General features: G+C 36.8%; 1 protein-coding gene across 3 annotated transcripts in view; it reads right to left on the reverse strand.

The window, feature by feature from the left end:
• The window catches only part of LOC126336589 (transmembrane protein 181), a 176,223-nt gene that overhangs the window by 40,228 nt on the left and 112,474 nt on the right, over positions 1–23,521 (reverse strand). For all 3 annotated transcript variants that reach the window (XM_050000449.1, XM_050000450.1, XM_050000447.1), the window contains exons 6-9: positions 16,775–16,928; positions 16,487–16,567; positions 10,138–10,237; positions 1,807–1,934 (exon numbers count right to left, since the gene is read on the reverse strand). In XM_050000449.1, coding sequence (XP_049856406.1) covers positions 1,807–1,934; positions 10,138–10,237; positions 16,487–16,567; positions 16,775–16,928 — 463 coding nt within the window. The remainder of the gene's footprint in view (positions 1–1,806; positions 1,935–10,137; positions 10,238–16,486; positions 16,568–16,774; positions 16,929–23,521) is intronic.

The raw sequence follows: 23,521 nt of genomic DNA on the forward strand, positions 1-23,521 counted from the left end.
GAGGTGTTATTTCTTGTGATGGGCTTGAGGTTTTGAGGAGGGACTGTGGGTCAGACTGTACCACAACAATGCAATTTTGATTGCTGAGGCTATACGTAGAATATCAGAAAGCCAGCATAGACCCTTGCTTGTGTACTCCTATCAGTCAAGTAACATGGTGGTAGATCACTTATCTGTTGGGAGGATAATGACGGAGGCAACTGTTTTTAGGAAACAAGCACCTGGAATTCTACAGCACACAGGTTAGTGTCATGTTGTAGAGGCCTGAAAAAGAATGGCGAAGCAATGCTGAATGTTTGGAATCCTTGGAAAGGTTGTAAGGAATGATTCTGAGGTAGTGGTGGTGGAACAAGTTGGGAAAGTGGTCGGAACTGTTCAAGGCAGCATTCAACATCAGGTATACTGTTGGAAATGTTTTGAGACTGGGTTGTAAAGTGGTACTTCGAGTTGATATTATGAGTGAGGATGATAGGTTCTTAACCAAAGCAGTACGATTAAATGCAGATTTATGTCTGACAGTGATACCCTTGGCTAAAAGAGATAATTCAGGAGGAGAGAGAGCTTCAGACGAGATGCTGAAAACACTGTACTGTTGTGGATGGTTCTTGGGACCCTGAGCTGCCATTCTTGGGAAGACAGTGGTGAATGAGGAGGGGGGAGGGTGGCATGTTAAGAAGGTTGTTGAAGCCCTCCAAGTTTGTTTTTCATTAAAAAACTATGTAATTTTGCCAGTCTTCACTTTGATGTGCATAAATAGTGTAGCCATAGTAGTTACTTTCAATATCCTTTTAGAGTCCACAAGTTAAATACATATAAACCATCTGATCTATCACTTCTCTGTCATACTCAGTTATAAGAGACGCTCCCTTTAATGGATATCAAATGCTACCTTTATCTTACATGATTGGGAGGCAAGCAATTTCGGTAATGCTATTTAAAATAATAAAAAGAATGGAGACATTAAGCTCAAATAGACATCAGTGCATGTCACACTACAGGAAGCTAGTAGTGAAAAGTTTATGTTAATCATTATGGATGCACTGCATTCTAATCCAAATGATTCATGTGAAGCTGCAGCTAAGACTTTCAAGCATGAATGATGTGCTGGTGTAAAAATGCTCCACATTTTAGAACAGTCATGGTTCTGCCAAATTGCAGTGTGCTGTATGCTTTGGAAACTATTACTAAAAAAAATTTCTTAGGTGTGAAAACTTGATGATCATCTCATACAGTATGCGCATCTGAACAGTGATTAAAAAATGGGAATAGTTTCTCAAGATTTAATTTTATTTAAAATCACATATTAATTTTTCTGCACACTTCTCAACCATTTTAGGTGACAAATGTAAATGAAGTGTACAAAATTTGTTTAAAGGTTTGCAGAAAAGAAGAATATAACTGAAAGAGACAAAATGTAGAGCTGTTGCAGTTTCTTGAGGTATAAATAGATTAAATGGCAAACAGCAACAACAATTTTAAGATTTCATTTTGCTGGATAATGTAGAAACAATGCTGGTTTCCCCTTTATTCTTACAGCAGCTCCAAATCATCAAAACGTGTGAATGTTATATATTTTCCAGAGCTATGAAAGTATTTATACTGTAAAAAAATTGTTAGACAACTAGAGACAGAGAAAGAGAAAAAGACACACACACACACACACACACACACACACACACACACACACACACACACACAGAGAGAGAGAGAGAGAGAGAGAGAGAGAGAGAGAGAGAGAGAGAGAGATAACAGAGGCTTATTGTCAGTAGTGGATAGCATTTAACAATTTTAAGATAATGATACAACCTGCCTGAGGCCATGGTACATACACAGCCAGAAAAGCAGCAATGCACACAGGAAACTAGCCTGTAGAACAGCATCCAGCATTCCTGGTAACCAGGAATTGACTAAGAATGTCATAGGAAAAATGGGATCTGAAAAAATAAAAATACATACTTTCAGACATTTAAATATGAACTCTAATTGATGATATGAATATAATAGAGGGAAACATTCCACGTGGGAAAAATATATCTAAAAACAAAGATGATGTAACTTTCCAAACGTAAGCATTGGTATGTTGATAGACAAACAAACACAAACACACACACAAAATTCAAGCTTTCGCAACCCACGGTTGCTTCATCAGTAAAGAGGGAACGAGAGGGAAAGACGAGAGGATGTGGGTTTTAAGGGAGAGGGTAAGGAGTCATTCCAATCCCGGGAGCGGAAAGACTTACCTTAGGGGGAAAAAAAGGACAGGTATACACTCGCACACACACATCCATCCGCACATATGGTGTCTGTAAATGTGCGGATGGATATGTGTGTGTGTGGGGGGGGGGGGGGGGTTGCAAGCGTTACCTGTCCTTTTTTCCCTCTAAGGTAAGTCTTTCCGCTCCCGGGATTGGAATGGCCCCTTACCCTCTCCCTTAAAACCCACATCCTCTCGTCTTTCCCTCTCCTTCGCTCTCCCCTTATGAAGCAACCATGGGTTGCGAAAGCTTGAATTTTGTGTGTGTATTTGTGTGTCTATCAACATACCAACACTTTCATTTGGTAAGTTACATCATCTTTGTTTTTAGATAAATATGAACTCTATGTCATTACAACAAAATAGTAAAAACAAAGATTCCAAGACTTACCAAGCGGGAAAGCGCCGGCAGACAGGCACATGAACAAAACACACAAACACACACACAGAATTACGAGCTTTCGCAACTGGCAGTTGCTTCGTCAGGAAAGAGGGAAGGAGAGGGAAAAATGAAAGGATGTGGGTTTTAAGGGAGAGTGTAAGGAGTCATTCCAATCCCGGGAGCGGAAAGACTTCCCTTAGGGGAAAAAAAGGACAGGTGTACACTCGCACACACACACACACACATATCCATCCGCACATATGTCTGCTTGTGTCTGTGTATGTGCGGATGGATATGTGTGTGTCTGTGCGAGTGTACACCTGTCCTTTTTTTCCCCTAAGGGAAGTCTTTCCGCTCCCGGGATTGGAATGACTCCTTACCCTCTCCCTTAAAACCCACATCCTTTCATTTTTCCCTCTCCTTCCCTCTTTCCTGACGAAGCAACTGCCAGTTGCGAAAGCTCGTAATTCTGTGTGTGTGTTTGTGTGTTTTGTTCATGTGCCTGTCTGCCGGCGCTTTCCCGCTTGGTAAGTCTTGGAATCTTTGTTTTTAATATATTTTTCCCATGTGGAAGTTTCTTTCTGTTTTATTTACAACAAAATAGTAAGCTATTAGGATAATAACTGGACAGAAATTGATAACATAATAAAAAATAAACAATAAATAAATAAAAACCAACAATATTTGCAAAGTATCAAGACAGTAAAAAATTTTTGTAAACTGCATTTGAGAGTAATTTACTACACCAACAGGTTTCTACTGTTTTAGTATATTTCTCTCCTTCCATTTGTCCCCCAGTTCATCTCTATATCTATAAATTTTCTTCCATCACGTATAGCCTCTCTTCCCACATATTTATTTTGCAGCTGAAATGTTACCTGAAACTGTTTTTCCAATTTTCTGTATATTACAGTAGATATTATATTTACAGTAAAAAGAAATTATTAGGTAATCAGTTGGTAATTTTTATGTAGAACACGCACAAGTGTTTTGAACAACTAGAATAATGGCAACAGGAAAAATAAACCTCTACAGGAAATTGAAATGCACATAGTTTAAATTTCACAATTTAGTTTTTAAGTACCTAATTTAGTTCATAATTAACTTAACAACAGTAATTATTTTACATCTACTGCTAGATACTGGCATTTGACAGAGTTATTCACTTACTTATGCTATCCACCCCACACAGAGTGCATAATTTGTTCCATGGTGCAAAACACCCATTAAGCAAATCAATTTATCCGATATAAAGCAATGTAAAATGCGATAATCCGTTCCGTGCAGAAAAAGTACTAGAAGTTTTGTCTTGTTCATGCCATTTATTCAATAAAATTGTACATACAGTATTATGTACTTTATTATTGACAGTACATAACTAATTCTTTTCTATTAATAAGCTATCTATAGTCATTTGTTTCTGACAATGCTTCAACACTTGGCAAAAATGCAAAATGGCGTTATCACCAAATACATTTGTAGCATGAATAGCCAGTGCTTTATTGGGCCGATGATTCTCATTGTACAATGCAACTGATACACATGCATTCAGCATTTCTCTTGTTGTGCAAGAAGACTGCTGCTTTTCCTCTACACAACTTCATGCTGTAAAACACACTGCAACTCCGTAAGTTCTTCAGTGGTCATTTCTTGGCTGTGATCTCCCACCAGCTCATCGCTATCACTGTTATCGAATTCTAGTCTCATACTCTTGGCCAAAGACACTCATTGACTACAGGCTCCACAGGTGCTGACTCAAATGACTCAGAGTCACATTCAACAATGCACTCCAGCCAAAGCTTCTTCCAAGAAGAAGAGAGAGTTCTCTTGGTAAGCCCTTCCCAAGCCTTTCTGATCATCTTGGTGCAGCCAATAGTGTTGAAGTGACTTTTCCAAAACTCTCTGAGAATGAGATTGATAGCTACAGTCATCTCAAAGCAATGTTTAAACAATGCTTTAGTGTGTACCTTCTTAAAGTTAGAAATAATCTGCTAGTCCATAGGCTTGAGTAATGGAGCGGTGTTAGGAGGTGCAATTGGATCATGATGAATTGAAATTCTTCAAGGAGGCGGTCTTGTAGGCCTGGAGAATGGGCAGGAGCATTGTCCGTAACGAACAAGACATGGAGTGTCTGATTCATCCAAGCAAATATTTTTTCACTGATTGATCATTGATCAAATTACAAAAAGATCACATGTCATCCCCACCTTGTTGTTGGATCTCTAAATCACATTTAACCTGCTCTTCTGGTCTCTGAACTTCTTGAAGGCTCATGGAGTTTATGAATGGTAAACAAGCAGCAGTTTGGTTTTCAAATCGCCGCTTGCATTGGCACAAAATAGCAGTGCGAGATGGTCTTTCATTGGCTTGTGTCCGGGCAATGCATTCTCCTCTGCTGTTATATACAGGTATGCTTTGGCATCTTTTTTCAGAAAAGACCCATCTCATCATGATTAAAAACCTGTTGCGGCAGATAACCCTCAAAATCTACAAGCATCTTGAAGTTGCTGCTAAAGTTCCCTGCTGCCTTTGTGTTGAAGCTGACTGCCTCGCTGTGCCTCACAATGCTGTGGATGCTGGTTCTTCTCTTAATCTTCTCGAACCACCCACAGCTTCCCTTAAATACCTCTTTGGCCTCTGATGATCCTAGTGCACTCTTAATGAGGTTGGTGAAAATCATTCTCACCTTCTCACAAGTTATGTTCTCGTTAATAGTGTCACCTTGCAATTGCTTTTCATTTATCCATATAAGGGGCAACCTTTCGGCATCATCCAGAATATGAAACCATTGTTTTGATAATCTTGTCACTCCCTTTGAAGCACATATCTCCTTAATCTTGCCCTTGTTCTTGAAGACAGTGCAAATAGTTGAAGGTCAATTGTATGTGTGTGCTACATCAGCAAAGCTCACACGTTTGCATTTTTCGTTTTTTTCCCCTTGTGGTCATCATCTTATGACTTTATCATTGGGAACGTTTCATTGAAGGTCATTAAAATTTGAACATAAAAAACTGTGTGAACACAAGTTTAGAAAAATGTTTGATCACAAGCTGCGCTAAGATGGTAGCGGAAAGGGTGTTAAACCCAGACTGCAGTATGAACTAAAGATAGTGTTCATATGCTATTACTGACAATGACAGGTGTTCATATTCTTGAATGTTTCCCCCACCATGCACAAACAGCTGATAGTGTCACACTAAATTGTCATCACTCATTATGCAAAACTTTGCTCATTACGTGAGTAATTTTTTAAACATTTGTTATGCTCATTATGCAGACTGCATGTTCTAGAAGGCACTCATTAAGCAAGGTCCACTGTATTTCACAGTGAATGAAATTTTACTTTTGATTTTTTTCCCTCTGCGGCCACCTCATAGTTCAATGTTCCACTTTCTTTTGAGCATGAATGTATTCTTGCACTACACTAGCACACAACAGAAAATTGTTGACTATCTGCACTCTGACAGAGTGACAGAGAAGGAAATAAAGGATAACCTTTTCACTGTGTAATGCTCTGATGAACACTGCAGTGCCACAAAGCACTTCATAAACTGACAGCAATTATGAGTAGTATGAAACGTTCCAAATTGTTGTTCAGTTCAGGTGAGAAAGGGGGAAGGGGCAAGAGAATGAAATAGTGCTCGCGTTAACAGCACAGATGTAAAGTAATAAGCAATGAACACATCATTTTTTAATTAAACCTCTATTAACTTCATTCATGCAATATTAATCAGAGGTATTACGTTTGGAGCTGGCTTACTGCTTAACGAAAAGAAAGCAACATCTCCTTGTATCACTCTACTTTTGCCTTTAAATGTTTTATCACTTGCATCTTGATGTTTAAAGTGTTACTGTTCATCAAGTGCACTGCTCCCACATGGTAAACACCAGCAGGACTACTCATAAGATTTGATTTTGTTAATTTCAACTACTGTGGAAACTGAAACTTCCTGGCAGATTAAAACTGTGTGCCAGACTGAGACTCGAACTCGGGACCTTTGCCTTTCGTGGGCAGGTGCTCTACCAACTGAGATACCCAAGCATGACTCATGCCCCATCCTCACAGCTTTACTTCTGCCAGTACCTCATCTCCTATTTTCCAAACATTACAGAAGCTTGCAGAACTAGAACTCCTGAAAGAAAGGATATTGCGGAGACATGGCTTAGCCACAGCCTGGGGGATGTTTCCAGAATGAGATTTTCACTCTGCAGCAGAGTGTATGCTGATATGAAACCTCCTGGCAGATTAAAACTGTGTGCCGGACCGAGACTCAAACTCGGGACCTTTGCCTTTCGCGGGCAAGTGCGCTACCAACTGAGCTACGCAAGCACGACTCACACCCCATCCTCACAGCTTTACTTCTGCCAGGACCTTGTCTCCTACCTTCCAAACTTTACAGAAGCTCTCCTGCGAACCTTGCAGAACTAGCACTCCTGAAACAAAGCCACAGCCTGGGGGATGTTTCCAGAATGAGATTTTCACTCTGCAGTGGAGTGTGCACTGATATGAAACTGCTTGGTAGATTAAAACTGTGTGGTGGACAGAGACTCGTGCTTGAGAGTCGTGCTTGGGTAGCTCAGTTGGTAGAGCACCTGCCCGCGAAAGGAAAAGGTGCCGAGTTCGAGTCTCGGTCCGGCACACAGTTTAAATCTGCCAGGAAGTATCCTATCAGCGCACACTCCGCTGCAGAGTGAAAATCTCATTCTGGAAACATCACCCAGGCTATGGCTAAGCCATGTCTCCGCAATATCCTTTCTTTCAGGAATGCTAGTTCTGCAAGGTTCGCAGGAGAGCTTCTGTAAAGTTTGGAAGTTAGGAGACGAGGTAATGGCAGAAGTAAAGCTGTGAGGATGAGCCGTGAGTCGTGCTTGGGTAGCTCAGTGAGGAAGTTCACGTAAAACATTTCATTATTTCCTGCAGTAAGTAACCTGTTCATGAGCACACGATTACACTGAAAATCAATGAACTTTAATTGAATTCAGGAGTCACACTTCCAACACCCATTGTAAAAGGAGTTGCAAAAAATCACTGCCATCAAGTTCAAACTGGTTTGAGTCACTAAAACTACAATCAATGTTTTGTAACAAATTCATCAAAATGTTCACACAATGTCTGGTTTTCAAGATTAATTTCATTTATAATTAGTGCAACTTTTGAAAAGTGCATAAATGATCTTTCTGAAAGTTGCTTTACCCACAACGGCAATTTTCTTTTAAAACTCAAAGCCAATGTCAAAACCATCAGTAATTAGTTTATTTGTACCATGCAAAGATGTACCCGCAACATTCAGTTGCTTTGTAAGGACATTTAGAAAAGTAAACTTTAATATCCACTGCAGATGATCAAACTCTTTTACTGGCATTCTTTTTATGTCCATGAACAATCCTATGTCTTTGCGCAAGTTGAGAAAAAATATTCTAAAACTATACCTGGACACAACCATTGTACTCATACAGCACTTCACTATAATCACACCCCAGCTTCCAGGAAAGAGATAAACTGCCAATGTCTTAAACCATGTGGTCTCAATTTTATTAAATGTTTCACAACAATGTACATGACACCACATATTTTGGCACATTTTGCCAGCCAATTAATGCAAACAGTTTGAGATTGGGTTGCAAAGTGATACTGCAAGCTGACAGTACGAGTGAAAGAAAGTGGTTCCTTAACCAAAGTGGCATAATTAAATGCATGTTTAAGTCTGAAAGTGAGACCCTCAGACAATACAGATAATTCAGCATGAGAGAATGCCTTAAATAAGTATTTCCTGCTGGATACCCACTTATTTCTTATCAAAGCAATGACAGCAGACTTTCAACCAATCATTACAGGAGCTTCATTTATTTCACTGAAGTTTTTCCCATCATTGCTCATATTTGTAGATAATGTTTCCTAAGCAAGAAAATATGTTGTCAACCAACGATGTAATGTGCTTTGACACTAAATCAATAAATGAAAGAGAAACTGTTTTGAAAACTGTGTCATGGACACAAGATTATTGTGGCAGCAACAAAGCACTCCTAAATAAACTCTCCATTGCTGGCACTGTACCTCTTCCACACCAATAAAATAGGAATTCAAAACTGACGCTGAGGGCCAGTTTGCATTTCCAAACAATATGCTTCTTCCGACTTTGGCTTGAAGCACAGGGATTTACCCAATTTTTGTTTTGTGAACCTCACCTAAGTCTCAGCCACTTTCTTCTCATCAGTTTTGTCCTACAACGAATACCAAGAGACTTTGACACTGACAACTCTAATAACATGAAGAAAATAGGCCTGTATTGCCATGCACATATCATTAACAGAAAAGATATACTGCTACTTACAGTGAAAATGACATGTTAAATTGCAGACAGGCACACTTACAATACACTTACACATTAGATTTCGGCTACAGCCTTTGTCAAAAAAAGAAAGACAAACACACAAACATTTATTCACACAAGCAAGCACACCTCACGCATACATGACTGTCATCTCCAGCAGCCCAGACGAGAACAGCATTCTGGTCTGAGCTGCTGGAGATGACAACCATGTGCATGAGATGTGCTTGCTTGTATGAATGAATGTGTATGTGTTTCTCTTTCTTTTTCTTATAAAGGCCATGGCCGAAAGCTAATGTGTGTCATTTAATTGTGCCTGTCTGCAACTTAAAGTGTCATCTTTACAGTCAGTGGCAACCCATCTTTTCCTTACATTGTTGATATTCCAAACTGGAGTTTCCATTGTTTGAGGTTAGCAGAGAAGTGGAGGAGGAGGAACTGCTTGCTGACAATGACCAATCCCCGTAGGCAAGCAGTGTGGGTATTCACAGGCACTCACACGTGCATAGCACATTTGCCTATCTGTGGTCTAGAATCTTTCTTGTCTTGAGGAAGCCAGCAAAAAATTTTCTTAGTCACTTTGACTGCACGTCCTCATTCTCTCAATTTGATGACACTGATCTTTTGAATTATTCCTAATATACTACTCAAATTTATAATAGTGTACACAGCTAAATTCCTTATCTCACTGTCGCACGTACTTATAGACTCCATTTCAGTCACAACTGAAATGTGGCCCCAACCATCCAGACATATTTAAAGGCCTTTTTATTCTAATTTATTTCTTACACTTTACGTCTGATCACTGTTTTTGTTTGTTTACATCAGGAGATATACAGTGCTGGTGAGAATTACTGAACCATTAGTTGTAAACCTCACTATTGCTTTTTTCTTCTTCATATATTTTCTTTTTTCATTGTGAAAGGATTGTTATGAAATTATGAAAGCTAGAGATTCAAGAGCACTGTTTAATTTAGGAGACTGACAGCCTCACTGCTGCTGTTTTTATACTGGTGCCTGGTAAATATACACACCTCTTCTGTTCTCAAATATTATTATGTTAATTTCTTGCTTCAGTTTTGAATTATACTCAGAGCATAATCTAACTTACATATTTATATCACTCTGAAAAATCATGATGAATTCAAGTCATAAAAAGAATTATGGCTTACCATTATAAAACAACAGAAGGGGCAGAAGAATTGACATCCATTTCTGTTCTATCGACCAATCAAAGACTGGGAATGCCCGAAGAGAATGAGCAAACCAACACTGCAACATAAAAAAATTAAATTTTACAATACATACTAGAATTTACAAAATGCAACAAACATATGTACTACTAACAGTTTTCTTGTAGTGGCCATTTTTTGCAGCAGCAATATAATTTGTATCAATTAAAATGCCTCTGCATGCTGAAAATGAATGTTTAGTTGCCCAGATTATTTTGCCTTTATTAACAAGGCATCACCAGTGCATGTCCTGGAATGTTAAATTATCTTTTTTGTACTGATGTTGATTTTTGATTATTATGTAAATTTTTTAAAATCTGAAATCAATGTCTGTAAACCAACATAATGTAAAATTTCAGGACATCCATTCATGATGCTATGTGATGTCTGGGTGATTAAATACATTCATTCACAGCATGCTAAAGATGTGCTTAATGATGCAAAAAAATTACTATTGTTTGTACAAAGTGAAAAAATCCAATGATTTTTAAAATGGTAAGATGTAACTCATGAAGAAGAGCACAGGAATGAATGATTCCCTCCAGAATCCTGCAATTAGCCTTTACAAATACCCCCTTAACCATACGTTAAGAGAACTTCAAAATCCATTAAATAACTTAACATATGATTGCAGAGACACGAAATATGACAAAAATGTGTACATCTGTACTGTGAAAACCATTGTGGCAGAAGGTATTTGTAGGCATATTAGGGCTTTGTGTTACGTTCACATATGGAAAAATTACTGTTAAAATGCCTCTGAATGTTCCGTAATTAATCTAATATTGTCCTCATAATCCCTATGGTAGTGATCTATATGGGGTTGTAGGATATCCTTAGAGTCGTTACAGTTCTTGAAACTTTGTAAGCAGACTTTCTGAAGATAGTTTGCATCTGTCTTCAAGTGCCTGTTTCAGTTCTTGAAACTTTGTAAATAGACTTTCTGAGGATAGTTTGCATCTGTCTTCAAGTGCCTGACACTTCAGTTTCTTCCGAATCCTTGGGACACTTCCCTATGGGTCAAACAAACTTGTGAACATTTGTGCTGTCCTGCTCTGTGTAAGTCTGATATCCTCTGTTAGTTCTATTTGGTACGGGCACCACATACTTGAGCATTATTCTATGACTGTCTGCAATCTCCTCTGCAGCCATTTACGTAGTAATCCACCAATAAACTGAAGTCCATCATCCATTTTACGTACCACTGATGTTATGTGATGGTTCCATTTCACAAACACAATGTGTTACACCCACATATTTGTATGAGTTGATTCATTTCAACTGTGACTCATTGATACTGCAGCCATGTAGTACACAATTTTACATTTTTCAACATTTAAAGCAAGTTGTCAATCTTTGCACCATTCAAACACTGATTTAGATCTGACTGAATATTTGTACAGCTTTTTTCAGACAGTACTTCATTAAAAGTAATTGCAGCATCAGCAAAAAGTCTGAGGCCACTGTTAATATTGCCAGCAAAGTTATTAATATATAACACAAACAGCAAGGGTTCCAACAAAATTCCCTGTAGGACACCCAAACTTGTCTGGCAATGACACTCCACCCAAGTTAACTTGATGCATCCTCCCTACCAAAAAATCCTCAACCCAATCACAAATTTCACCTTCTACCTCAATATGATTGTAATTTTGATAATAAGCATAGACGTGGAACTGAATCAAGTGGTTTTGGAAACAGAGAAATACTGCATTTACGTAACTGCCTTGATCTATAAATGGCTTTTAGGATTCATGCGAGAAAAGTGCGAATTGTGTTTCACTTGATTGATGTTTTCGATATCCATGCTGGTTGACTTGGAAGGAGTCATTCTGTTTGAGATAATTCATTACATTTGAGCTCAGAAAATGTTCTACGATCCTACAACAAATGGATGTCAAAGAGATTGGATGGCTGATTACAGATCACTTCTGCTATCCTTTTTGTGGATGAGTGCGTCCTGTGCTTCCTTCCAACTAATGAGCACTCCCCAGCCCCAAGGCATCTACAGTAGATTAAAGTTAAAAGAGAGGCTAACTCAGCTGTAAATTCGGTATGGGATTGATAGGAATTCCATCTCTTTCTAGAGCTTTGTTCAGTTTTCACTTTTCCTTAACACCACTGACATTAACACCTGTATCACTCATCTTTGCAGTGGTATGAGAATTAAAATGGGGAAATACCCCTGGATTTTCATTTCTAAAGGAATGTTTGAAACTGAGTTAAGCTTTTCTGCTTTTGCTCTGTTACCCTCAATTTGTTCCTGTCTCATCCATGACTGACTGGACCATTAACAACCTTCACTTATGACCAGATTTTCTTTTGGATTTGAGAGATCTGTCAATAACATACTGCTACAGTAGTAGTACAAGGTTTTGTGCATTGTCCTCTTGATAGCCAAATGCATTTCATTCAGCATCTCTCTTTCTACAGACCTATGCTTCGTTTTACACCTATTATGCAGTAGCCTCTGTCTCTTTAGAAGTTTCTTTACAGCAACTGTATACTATGGAGGGTCCCTCCCATCATGGTTTATAGATGATATGTGCCTCAACTGGAGTGTGTTCTGCATATTTTTCACACTGTTATATATTCTATTGGCATGCTGATCTCTGATTATTTTGTTAGTAATAGTGTATAACATTTATATGTTTTAACGCATCTGTCATCTGTTAGGTCTTTTATGTCTAAGTAGAGTAGGACTGCTAATCCTTGTCTTGTCATTAAGTACATGTTACTACTCAACTATCATGATCAGTTTTTGATTGTTGTTTATTCTGATGATAAGTCACATCTGTTATTAAGTTGCAATTGCAGTTACGAAGACTGTCTGCAACTGTGGAGCGGTTATGTAAAAATGAGGATTTAAATGTCCTGTATGTTTTGTTCCAAATTCAAGGTACTTATAGGCCTTGTATGTTACATTTGTAGCACATTGGGTCTCGGGCAACATGTTGGTTATATTGTATGCAACAGATATGTTAAAATTAATCTGCTTACATGCATACCACTGAAAGAGGTCTCTGGGATGTGGGTAGAAATCAAGGCTAAACATTTTGTTTAAGTAAAATGTAATGAAATGGCTTTAATACTGTGAAATATTGAAATGCTAATATTAATTATATTACTAATTAACAAACATATTTTAAAAGTTTCTGTGAAGACAATCTTTAATAGAGTAAAAGACATCGCCCACAAGAACGTTCTGTAACACATCGAATTTCCTGAAATAAGTCATTTTCTTGAGCATGACAGTTCTTTATTTGAAATAAATACTTTTCTTTCATTTCATCTATGATTAGCTAATTTAGCCTCCTAGGGGATTATCACTCAATTACACACACAAATTATGACCTTTTTTCATAATGTGAGATACCATTACATATTGTTCTTTGTAGACTTCTGTGAGGATCATGATGTGCTGTAAGTATATAAAGTAATTTTTGTGTAATTTAACAAGATAATTCTCAAGACGGCAAAATAAGCTAATTGCAAATGAAATGAATTCGACTGTTTATTTCAAATGAGAAAACAGCTTCACTGCATGAAAATTACTTCTTTTAAGAAAATGAATGTTGCTGAACTCTACCACATCAATAATAACACATTTAGTATGCTCTGGCAGATTTCTGAGTGTGTTCACATGTCTGAATCTTTCATATACCAATGTCAAGCTCCAAAGTCTTTGTGGACGTTGTATTTGGTCCTAATACTACAGCAATATTCTGACCTGTGCTACACCATTTTATGCAAATCCAGAGATACATGATTCATACGTTAGAATGCCACGCATCTCTATTCCCTCACTCTGCCCACAGAGTGTTTGGCTTACAACAGGTTTGGATATACTTTGCATGGAATCATTTTATCTGTGGAGCTGGATAGGTAGATTTTAACTATGTCATCCAAACAAAGCAGAGCTGATTTGTTTGCTTCAAACAAGAAAAGAAAATCATTATCTTTTGAAAGAAAACATAATATAACCAGAGTTTAACACAAAAATTAAAATTTTTGAAATGGCAAAGAAGTTTGATGCGCAAGAAACAACAGTCAGAACAATTATAAACGTAAAGAAAGCAATTCTCAAAGCTATGACAAATGCTCAATTTCTGAATTCAAGTATCATTAGTAAACATCATAGTGTCATTGCTCAGATGGAAACAATGTTAAAATTATGATGTGACAATCAATTAAGAGTGACAAACTGTCCTGTTGATTAGAACACTGTATGCTCTCATGCTAAACTGAGTTTTGAGAGACTGAAAGGCACGGCTGGGGAGGCAGCCAAAGATGAGATGTTTAAAGCTAGGAATGGATGGTTTAGCCAAGTCAAAAGTCATTATAATTGGCATAGCTTTGGAGAAAGTGAAGAGGTGGCAAGCACTGATAAAGAGACTGCAGTACTGTACCAGAGAAACTCAAGGCTATGATAGAAGAAGGTGGCCATACCAGCCAAACCATATACAGCGTAAAAGTCACCAGAGATCGATTGGCAGTGCTGGTTGGTGTGAATGCAGTTGGTGATTGTGCATTAAAACCTCTCTTAATTTATTTCTCAGATAGTCCAACAGCTTTCAAAAATACATCTGAAGCTGGGCTGCTTGTGGTTTGGAAGTCAAAAGCTTTAGCTAAGGCTTTAGTGACAACTTCCCTTTTTGAGGACTGCTTTGGTCATCACTACATACATGAAGTCGAACGTTACTGCGAGTTAAAACAAATCCCATTTGCAGTGATGCTATTACTCAACTAAACACCAGGTCATGCTTCTGTTAACAATAATTAATTTGGACCCATGTGTGAAATTTGTATTTTTGCTACCAAAAACAACCAGCTTCCTGGAACTGCTGAACCAAGGAGTCATTGAAACAGTTAAAGCATAGTACAAGAGATGACCATTTGCCCATCTACATGAAGCTATGAGACAAAACAACAAGTTCTCTGTTAAAAATTTTTGGAAGCAATTCAATGTTTAACATGCCATGAGAATTAATGAACAGTCGTGGAATGAAATTCCACAGAAAACTTTAAATGATGCCTGGAAAAACTGTATACATTTTTTCACCACTGAAACCCTGGGGGAATCAGCACCAGATCCTAACAAATCGATAATGCGACTGAAGAAGTGCTTGATCTTGCCAGACAGTTAAATTTAGAGTTGACGGTGGTGACACTAAAAAACTGATGGATTCATATAATCACGAGCTGAAAATTGAGCTTATAGAACTGCAAGAGCAAGAGCAAAACAATGAACAAACGCAGTTCAAGCAAAGGATCAAACTACAGTTGAAAATTTGACACAAGGCCTCATTTCAACTGAAAAAATGATTTTAAATATTGGAAAAAAAAGACTCCAACAAAATGCACATTTCTGCTCAAAAGTAGAGAATAAAAAATTTGTTAGCATGCTCAGAGGAAATTTTTTGTGAGAACAATAAATTGATTCGTCAGATGACACTGTTAATTTTTATGAAGCTTTCTACATCAGAATGACTTTACTTTACGTTGTTGCACTGTATAACACCTAGTGTAATATAATTTGCTGTATTGTTGAACATTTTACTAAAAAATTTTCTTCTAAATTACATTGTTTTCTTTAGTCTCTGGTCTCAGCTGAACATAATTTGTATGTATTTATATACAAAATTGAATCATGACTCACATGAATTTGACTTTCAAGGTTATCGTTCTGTCCCACCTATCGTATAAGTCCAGGGTATTGCTGTATACTGTATTTACCCGAGTATAAGAAGACTTGAATGTGACATCTTATTTATTTTTTAACATATTCTGTCTAATCAAAATTACAAACTTTCACTGATGTAAGGTAGTTCTCTAAAAAGTTAACATTACACCTATTCTAAACTTACAAAAAGGAATTTTTTACTTTAAATTTTTGTCTTCAGAACCTGTTCTTTCTTTTTTTTTTTTTTTTTACTTAGCATGTCATTTGTGGTATCACTATTTTTAATCATCACTTTGACAGGTCAGATGTGAAACTTACATCTTCATTGTTACAAGTACCTGGCTATGGGTAACAATGTCTGCTTAACACATCATCAAACTGAATTACAATCTACAGTGACATTTATAAACAAAAGGCTGTTATGAACTGAACTAGTTATATCACTGTTCATATTACTTATTGCAGCACTAGAAGCTTTATGCTTTGTACACTGTTATCTTGCAGATTAATATTATATAACAGAGCATGAATAACAGAGTTAATAAAATATAATTTTAAATACAAATGATTACTATGTTTCCAGGATTGTAAATGGAATGCACTTACTGTGACAGCAAATGTAATAAGTAAGAAAATAAAACGGAACCAGATTTCAATCTGAGTGAAGGCAGGATTGTAGCTCTTGAACTGCAAAGAAAAGAAATAGTAACTTAAGTGCTTGCTACTCTCTCATAAACAATAAATTTCTTTAAAAAAGACTGTGATACATCAGATTTAGGGAAAAGTACTAATAACAAACACAAAATATAATGAATATGAAATAGATTAGAAGTTGAAAAACCAGTGAAATTATTATCTAGCTCTAAAATTCATAGAAACAAACATATTTCTTACATAGAATGTTACATCACGGATTGTGTACCGCTGATGAAAACTTTCAAGGCCATAGAAATGGATGGTGAGGATGTAATGTGTATAGTCAAGAAATCCAAGATGCAGGACAATGAATTCTTCACAGTCCTGCCGCTTACATTTCAGATGGCGTGTTCTGAAAGAAAAAGGTGATGTTAAAATACACAGTATTAATGTTCCACAATAACAGTTATTTAATAGTTCATTATGAACCGGCTTTCGACTTCTTAGGCCATCATCACATAACTTAACCTGTTGTATGTGATTGTAATCTTTTAGTATTGACAAGCTGTCAAAGGAAAATACAATTGGAAACCTAAGTTATGAGAGCCTGGAGATAGCAGTTACTGATTCTTATCAGGACAATTCAGAAGTAATTGAGCCATGTTTCTGTAATAGTGGTGGTGATATTGTCTACAAGACAAAGCACAGAAGTATTGTATCTGCCTGGTAGTCTATTTGTCTGCACACCAGGCAGGCCATGTGGGCAGTCGCCCCGCCAGCCAGACGCATGTAAACAGCTCTCATCAACACTGAAATATTTTCTGTGTATGGGCTGGGCTGTTTACCATGGACTTACTTTTTGCCTCCATAGTATCTGGTCATGCCAACCTCACCTACAGGCAGTGTGCCTGTTGCAGCAGTCAGCAGGGCACTCTTTTGCTACACCAGGTCACGTGCCCTCACAGTGTCACACGGATATCCATCGGCATCTGACTATTTAGGACACCGTCGAACCATGCTAAGTGAGTTTACGGCAGCACCAACTCAATGAAGTCCCAGATCTTCATGCCGCCACCTACTGTAACTCTGGGGTCTGTCATGTTGGCACATTATAGACAACATCACATGAGAGACATTTTTGTTGTATGTAGTTGTGTTGGTATTCATCTAAGGACATTATAATTAAGTTTTGTTTTGTTAATAAATAGTTATTCTTTCAAACTGTCTTTGATCACTCCTCAGTATGAGGATACTTAAAGAAAATTGACGTTGATGATCTGGGGATAGTGCGGACAAATGTTGATGTAAATATTGACAAGTAATGAACTGATTTCTGATGTAGTGCAAAGGAATATTGCTGATGTACACTAACTGGGAGTCGATCAGCAAATTTTGCTGTAAATAATGGTATTTTTGCTGATGTTGAAACAGACTGTGGGCATTTATTAAATGAAATGGCTAACAAAGTTGATGATTATGTTAATAATGGATGTAAAACGTATGTGTTTAGCAATAAAGTATCTAATGTTCAACGTAAATGAGCAAAACACAAGGTAGATGGTAATGGTGAATGCATTTGCATTCGCTGGATGTCAGACATTCAGAGATTTCATTGTGTTTTGCACTGGTCTGGCAAACTTTCTGAAAGGTGAATGTGGGATTTCACTCAATGCTGCAAAAACAAATTAGGTGGCAAGGGATCAAATTAACAGTGAATTCACCAGTAAGTAGGAGGTTCACTACTCTTTAGGACACTATTTGGCACATAATGCTTTCCCAAGCTGTGCGATTTCACTCTTCCTTTCTGGAATCACTCAATCTCCTGACTATCCTATACATTGTTGGTAAAGACAAAGGTTAATTATCTTCTGCTACCTGTATTCCAGTAATCAAATTTTCTGTGCGCTTGTAATTACAAGTTTTGTATGTCAGTTCATATTGATAAAAGATAAGAGAATGGAAGCAAAAGATTTGTCAGCAGAAATTTTAGAAAAAAGTGTCTTATTTTGTTGTTAAGTATATTAATGAGGAAATTTTGGCAAATATCACATCTCTTTCAGCAAAAATTGATGTAAAAATAGTGATTTAATCCAAAATATGAGAAAATGTGAATTTTTTAAAAAAGATTGTAGAAACTATGATATTGCACTGCATGTGTTGTTCAGAAAAATGATACAATGTTCCTTCGGACAAGTATGTATGCATGCACACATGTCCGAAAGAGCATTTTGCATTGTACTTCTGAACAACACAAGCACTGTAGTATCATATTTATCCACAGACATTGGGCAAGCAAATTTCAATTAAGATGTCTCACCTGTACATGAATATACATAATGAATGTACGTGTACAGTTAAGGGCACATGGTTGACAACATACGGAAGTTGAGGTCTGGCCGTGGGGCATCGTCGGATAGCCTAACAACATAGTGACCACTCACGTTAAGTGGGAAATCTGTGTTCAACCTGGTTCAAATGGCTCTGAGCACTAAGGGACTTAACTTCTGAGGCAGTCCCCTAGAACTACTTAAGCCTAACCAACCTAAGGACATCACACACATCCATACCCGAGGCAGGATTCGAACCTGCGACCGTAGCGGTCTCGCGGTTCCAGACTGTAGTGCCTAGAACCACACGGCCGCTCCAGCCGGCCTCTTCAACCTGGTCCAGCACAAATTTTCATTGTTGTCATTCCATTATACAGCTTATGGTTGTCCATATTTGCAACTGTAGATACATTTCATGTATTTCACAACGACTGTAGTAGCTGCAGTGCCTGTTCCTTTGGACATGTATGTCTGAAGGAACACTGCATTGTAATTCTGAACAACACAGGCACTGCAATATTGTATTTATACATTGATACCAGGCAAGTGACTTTCAATTAAAATGTCTCCCTATACAGGGGAATATACATAATGAATGTATGACTGCAGGTTAACGACATATGGAAGCATGGGTCTGGCCATGTGTCACACTCCAATAGCCTAATGGTAAGGCAACCGCTTGCGATAAGTGGGAAAGCTGGGTTCAACCCCCAATCCAGTACATATTTTCATTGTCTTCATTCCAATATAAAACTGACGGCTGTCCATATTTTCAACTGAGGATACATTTCACAGATTGTTACAAAGACCAAAAAAAAAAAAAAAAAAACCTGTAAGACTATAAATCAATGATAATTTGTACAGAAGCAGCAAAAGAAATGGTTTTAATAATTAATTCAGTATTATTTACGTAAATATCTGATAGCAATATAATGTCATTTGTTCAGTTTAAAGCAAATATTTATGTCAGTAAGATACAATAGATTATCTTGTCAGTTAGTGTGTTTGTCATAAAATAGTCCTTTAGGCTGATGTAGAAGACTGAATTAAATAAGGTTCTGTCAGTTATATACTACAAAGAAATGTCTTGTTAGTAATGTGACATGTTCCATTTTTTGTGAAGGGATTTTGATGTTTACTTAATGAAGTAATGAGGCATATATGCAAGAGACATATTAAGTAATGGAGATGTATATAGTAATGAAGCGACAAAATATGAGGTACAAGAAGTGACAAGTTTAATGAAGCATTATGAGGTCTATACGAAGCAGCAATTGTTAGTCTTTTTTGTAGTAGTTTAGTAGTTTTGTAGTAGTTTATTCTGTGGCTGCACTTCTGCAGTCATCTTGTTTATAATAAAAAAATCAATGATTTACAAGAGAGTATTTTTTATTGCGATGACAAATCCACGTAGTACGAAGTAAACTAGTGCCTGAAAAAGTGTGGCATATTAGTCAGGAAAAGTTTGATATTTTACATGAAAAATGAAGGTACTAATGAAAATCAGTGAAAAATTATTTGGTACAGCTAGTTGAAGAACTAATTTGTTTAAGAAATGTTGAGTATATACCGTAGCACAGTTCATTTTCATGAGATTATTGTTCTTACTGCCTATGTGATGTGTACCTGTCATTTAAGTTTCATTTCGAGTAATTTCAAACAATAAGACTTTCACAAAAAGGTTTTGACAATTAACCATTTTCAATACATGAACTAAAACTTGATAGTTTTCTAACACGAATTAGCAAAAAAGAAAAAGGTAAATTTTGCAAATATAGAGTCAAATTCTGTAAATTATACTAATTAAAGTTCAGTTTCAAGAAAGTTACATGGTCATATTTCGGAGCAGACCATTTGGATATTCGAAGCATCTTTCACTCTTTTCCATTCTTTTTGCATGTTTCATTTATGTATTGTATTGTACTGATATCTATGTGCATTTCCAATATGTGAGCAGTGTATAATTAATAAGAAAGCACTTTTTTACAATTTTAGAGATAAAAATTGTTAGTGTACTAAAGTTGAGGATTTTGTATCTTCTTTATACATGATTCCTGAGTGTATCACTGTCCAAGGACACTGACTGAGGTTCTTAAACGTGGATCTCTGATTTGAACTTGTGGAAGGAGCTGGCTAAATTACAGCAGTGTTTAGAAGTGTTCACAGAGAAACTGTGAGACAGATAAAAGATTTAAAGAATTTTTCTCCTGTAATCATTCATAGTAAAAAGAAAAACTTTCTAAAGAAATACGCAAAAGGGAACTTGTTCTTTTGTATGGTGAAACAGAATATACATATGTTTTGAGGTTCTGTAAATTTTATGTCACAAGATGGTCAAGGAAGGTAATTAGATGATTCACAATTGTAGTATTTTGGGCAAAAATTTCTTTAAAGTGCCACGAAACTTTTTTATTATGTTTTGGTAAATAATTTAGTATCTTATGGACTGTTGAGTCAGCTATTTCTCACTAACTGTATAATTCAATGGCAGGAGAGGGGTAGGAGTGGTATCAGACATAACAAGTTGGAAAGTCCTCCATTTTTTATGTTTCCTTCTCCCATGAATAACTAAATTTTTCTTGGTTACTCATTTTATTTTCAGAACTGTTGTACACACAACATGAGAGAAATATCCCCAAGGACATGTCAAAGTGTTATTGAAGCAAAGTTCCAGTTAAATTTATTGTCTGGTTGATTATATTGGACCTATAGATTTCAATAATGCAACTAGTTTTACTAAAAGCTAATTGAGACTCTTACTATAGTATTTAATGCAGAAACATTTTGAGCTAGTAGGCAGAATATGAAGTGCTGGTACCATTCACTTGAATGTACATATTTCACTCTTTCTGAGAACATACTTTAAATTGCCAGAAACTAATTAACTTGCTAAACAACTAACAGTGAAAGTTTGGATCCTTACAACTTCAACTGCCTATTTTGCCTCAATGGTTGCTGGATTCTGAACTTTGACACTGTAGTTTTGTTACTATATTTCTCCAAATCAGATAGCACAAATTATTTATTGATTGACTAGGGCAATAATTAAGATTTTGTGTAATTTAAGATAATGTAAAATTATTTTCAAGATTCTCAGATGCTAGGACACTGATGAGTCTTCAATGGAATCTCAACATAGTAGTTCTCATCCCTTTCCATCAGCTGGTAGAGCACACTAGTTTGAAGCTGCTACAAGCTGTATAGTCACAGTTACTCAGAATCAGAAAGTGATAGCAAAAAGCTTCAGAAAAATCATGCCTTAATGACAATTTTGATTGGAAACAAATTAATTTGCAGACACTAAAGCACACATTTGATGACTCGGCTTGAGGACACAAATGTCAAGTGGTTAATGACACAAGAACACTGTAATTTTGCATATTTCTGCAGTTTATAGCAGATGAAAATTGATTTTATGTATTCCCCAGGTAAAATACTCCAGAACCTGGGTATGCTAGACCGTCAAAGTGGAAAGATACTGGATTTGAAGAACTTTGCTATTTGTCTTCTAATGATTCAAGTTAAAAAGTTGAAAATAAGTGATTTTTGGTCCAAAGATATACTTTTAAACACTCCGGTTTTCAGACATTTATGTCCTGAGACTCATTTACTTTACTTTTGTGAGTGCTACACTTTAGTGACCACCCAATGAGTACTTTGAGGTGACAGTTTGTTTGAAATTAGGAATATTGTCAATAAAGCTCTTACAACATTTTGTTGTATATTTAGTCCACATCAAAAGTTTTGCATTGATGAAAGTCTCTTGTTGTTTAAAGGTAGATTACCTTTTTAAAAAAGACTGAAAATATGTACGCATGTTGTAAAAAGTATTCAGACACTTAAAGATTCTGAGTTTGTAGCATCTCTCCAACTGAAGTAGTATGTTGGCAACAGACAGAATTGATTCTTCATATGCAGCAATATTCAATTCATGAAGTAAATACACCACGTACATAGTATCAATTAATAAAAAATATGCAGTTCCATCTCTTCACAATGTGATCAATTTACTCTGACTTACAGGAAAGAGTTTGTTTTCGAAAACATTGATTTCTGGCTCTGGCCTTGAAGTTTACCTGAGAACAATTAATTTTATTCATGGGCTCAAAATTTATTTGGATACATCAAAAGTGTCTCCTAGTAAGCACTTTGTTTCCCTCATGAACTGTTTATAAATGAATTATTGTGCTACCATGCACAAAAAGCACAAACAAACTGGAGAGACTGGATGTACGGGTTATACAGCATGTATCTCACAAGCTGTGTTTGAAGTATTCAGAACAGAGCCAGAAGGCTTGACAGAAGTAATGCACGAGGCAAGAACTGGTCTCTTAGGAAAGATCTGGACATAGGTAATCAACTTTGGTGCTAATGACACAGCACTCAGAATGGCCTGTGCTAAGTACATCTGTAGCAGTGAAGGCATTAAGATTGGAGTCTGGACAAATCACAAAATTTTAAAATACATACTTCAACGTGAACTAACAAAGGGGCAGATCGCCACTTAATGTTGCCTCTGCCCTGTCATGAGCACATAATATAGACTTACACTCATGAGCACATAATATACACTTACACTGCAGTGATCTGAAATGATTTTGCCACATGTTTCATTATCAAGTGGTTATTCCTGCCAATAGAAGGCTACATACACGCAGACAATGTCCTAAGAAGACAC

Source organism: Schistocerca gregaria, chromosome 2 (assembly GCF_023897955.1).
Source record: "Schistocerca gregaria isolate iqSchGreg1 chromosome 2, iqSchGreg1.2, whole genome shotgun sequence".
Taxonomy (NCBI): Eukaryota; Metazoa; Arthropoda; class Insecta; order Orthoptera; family Acrididae; genus Schistocerca; species Schistocerca gregaria.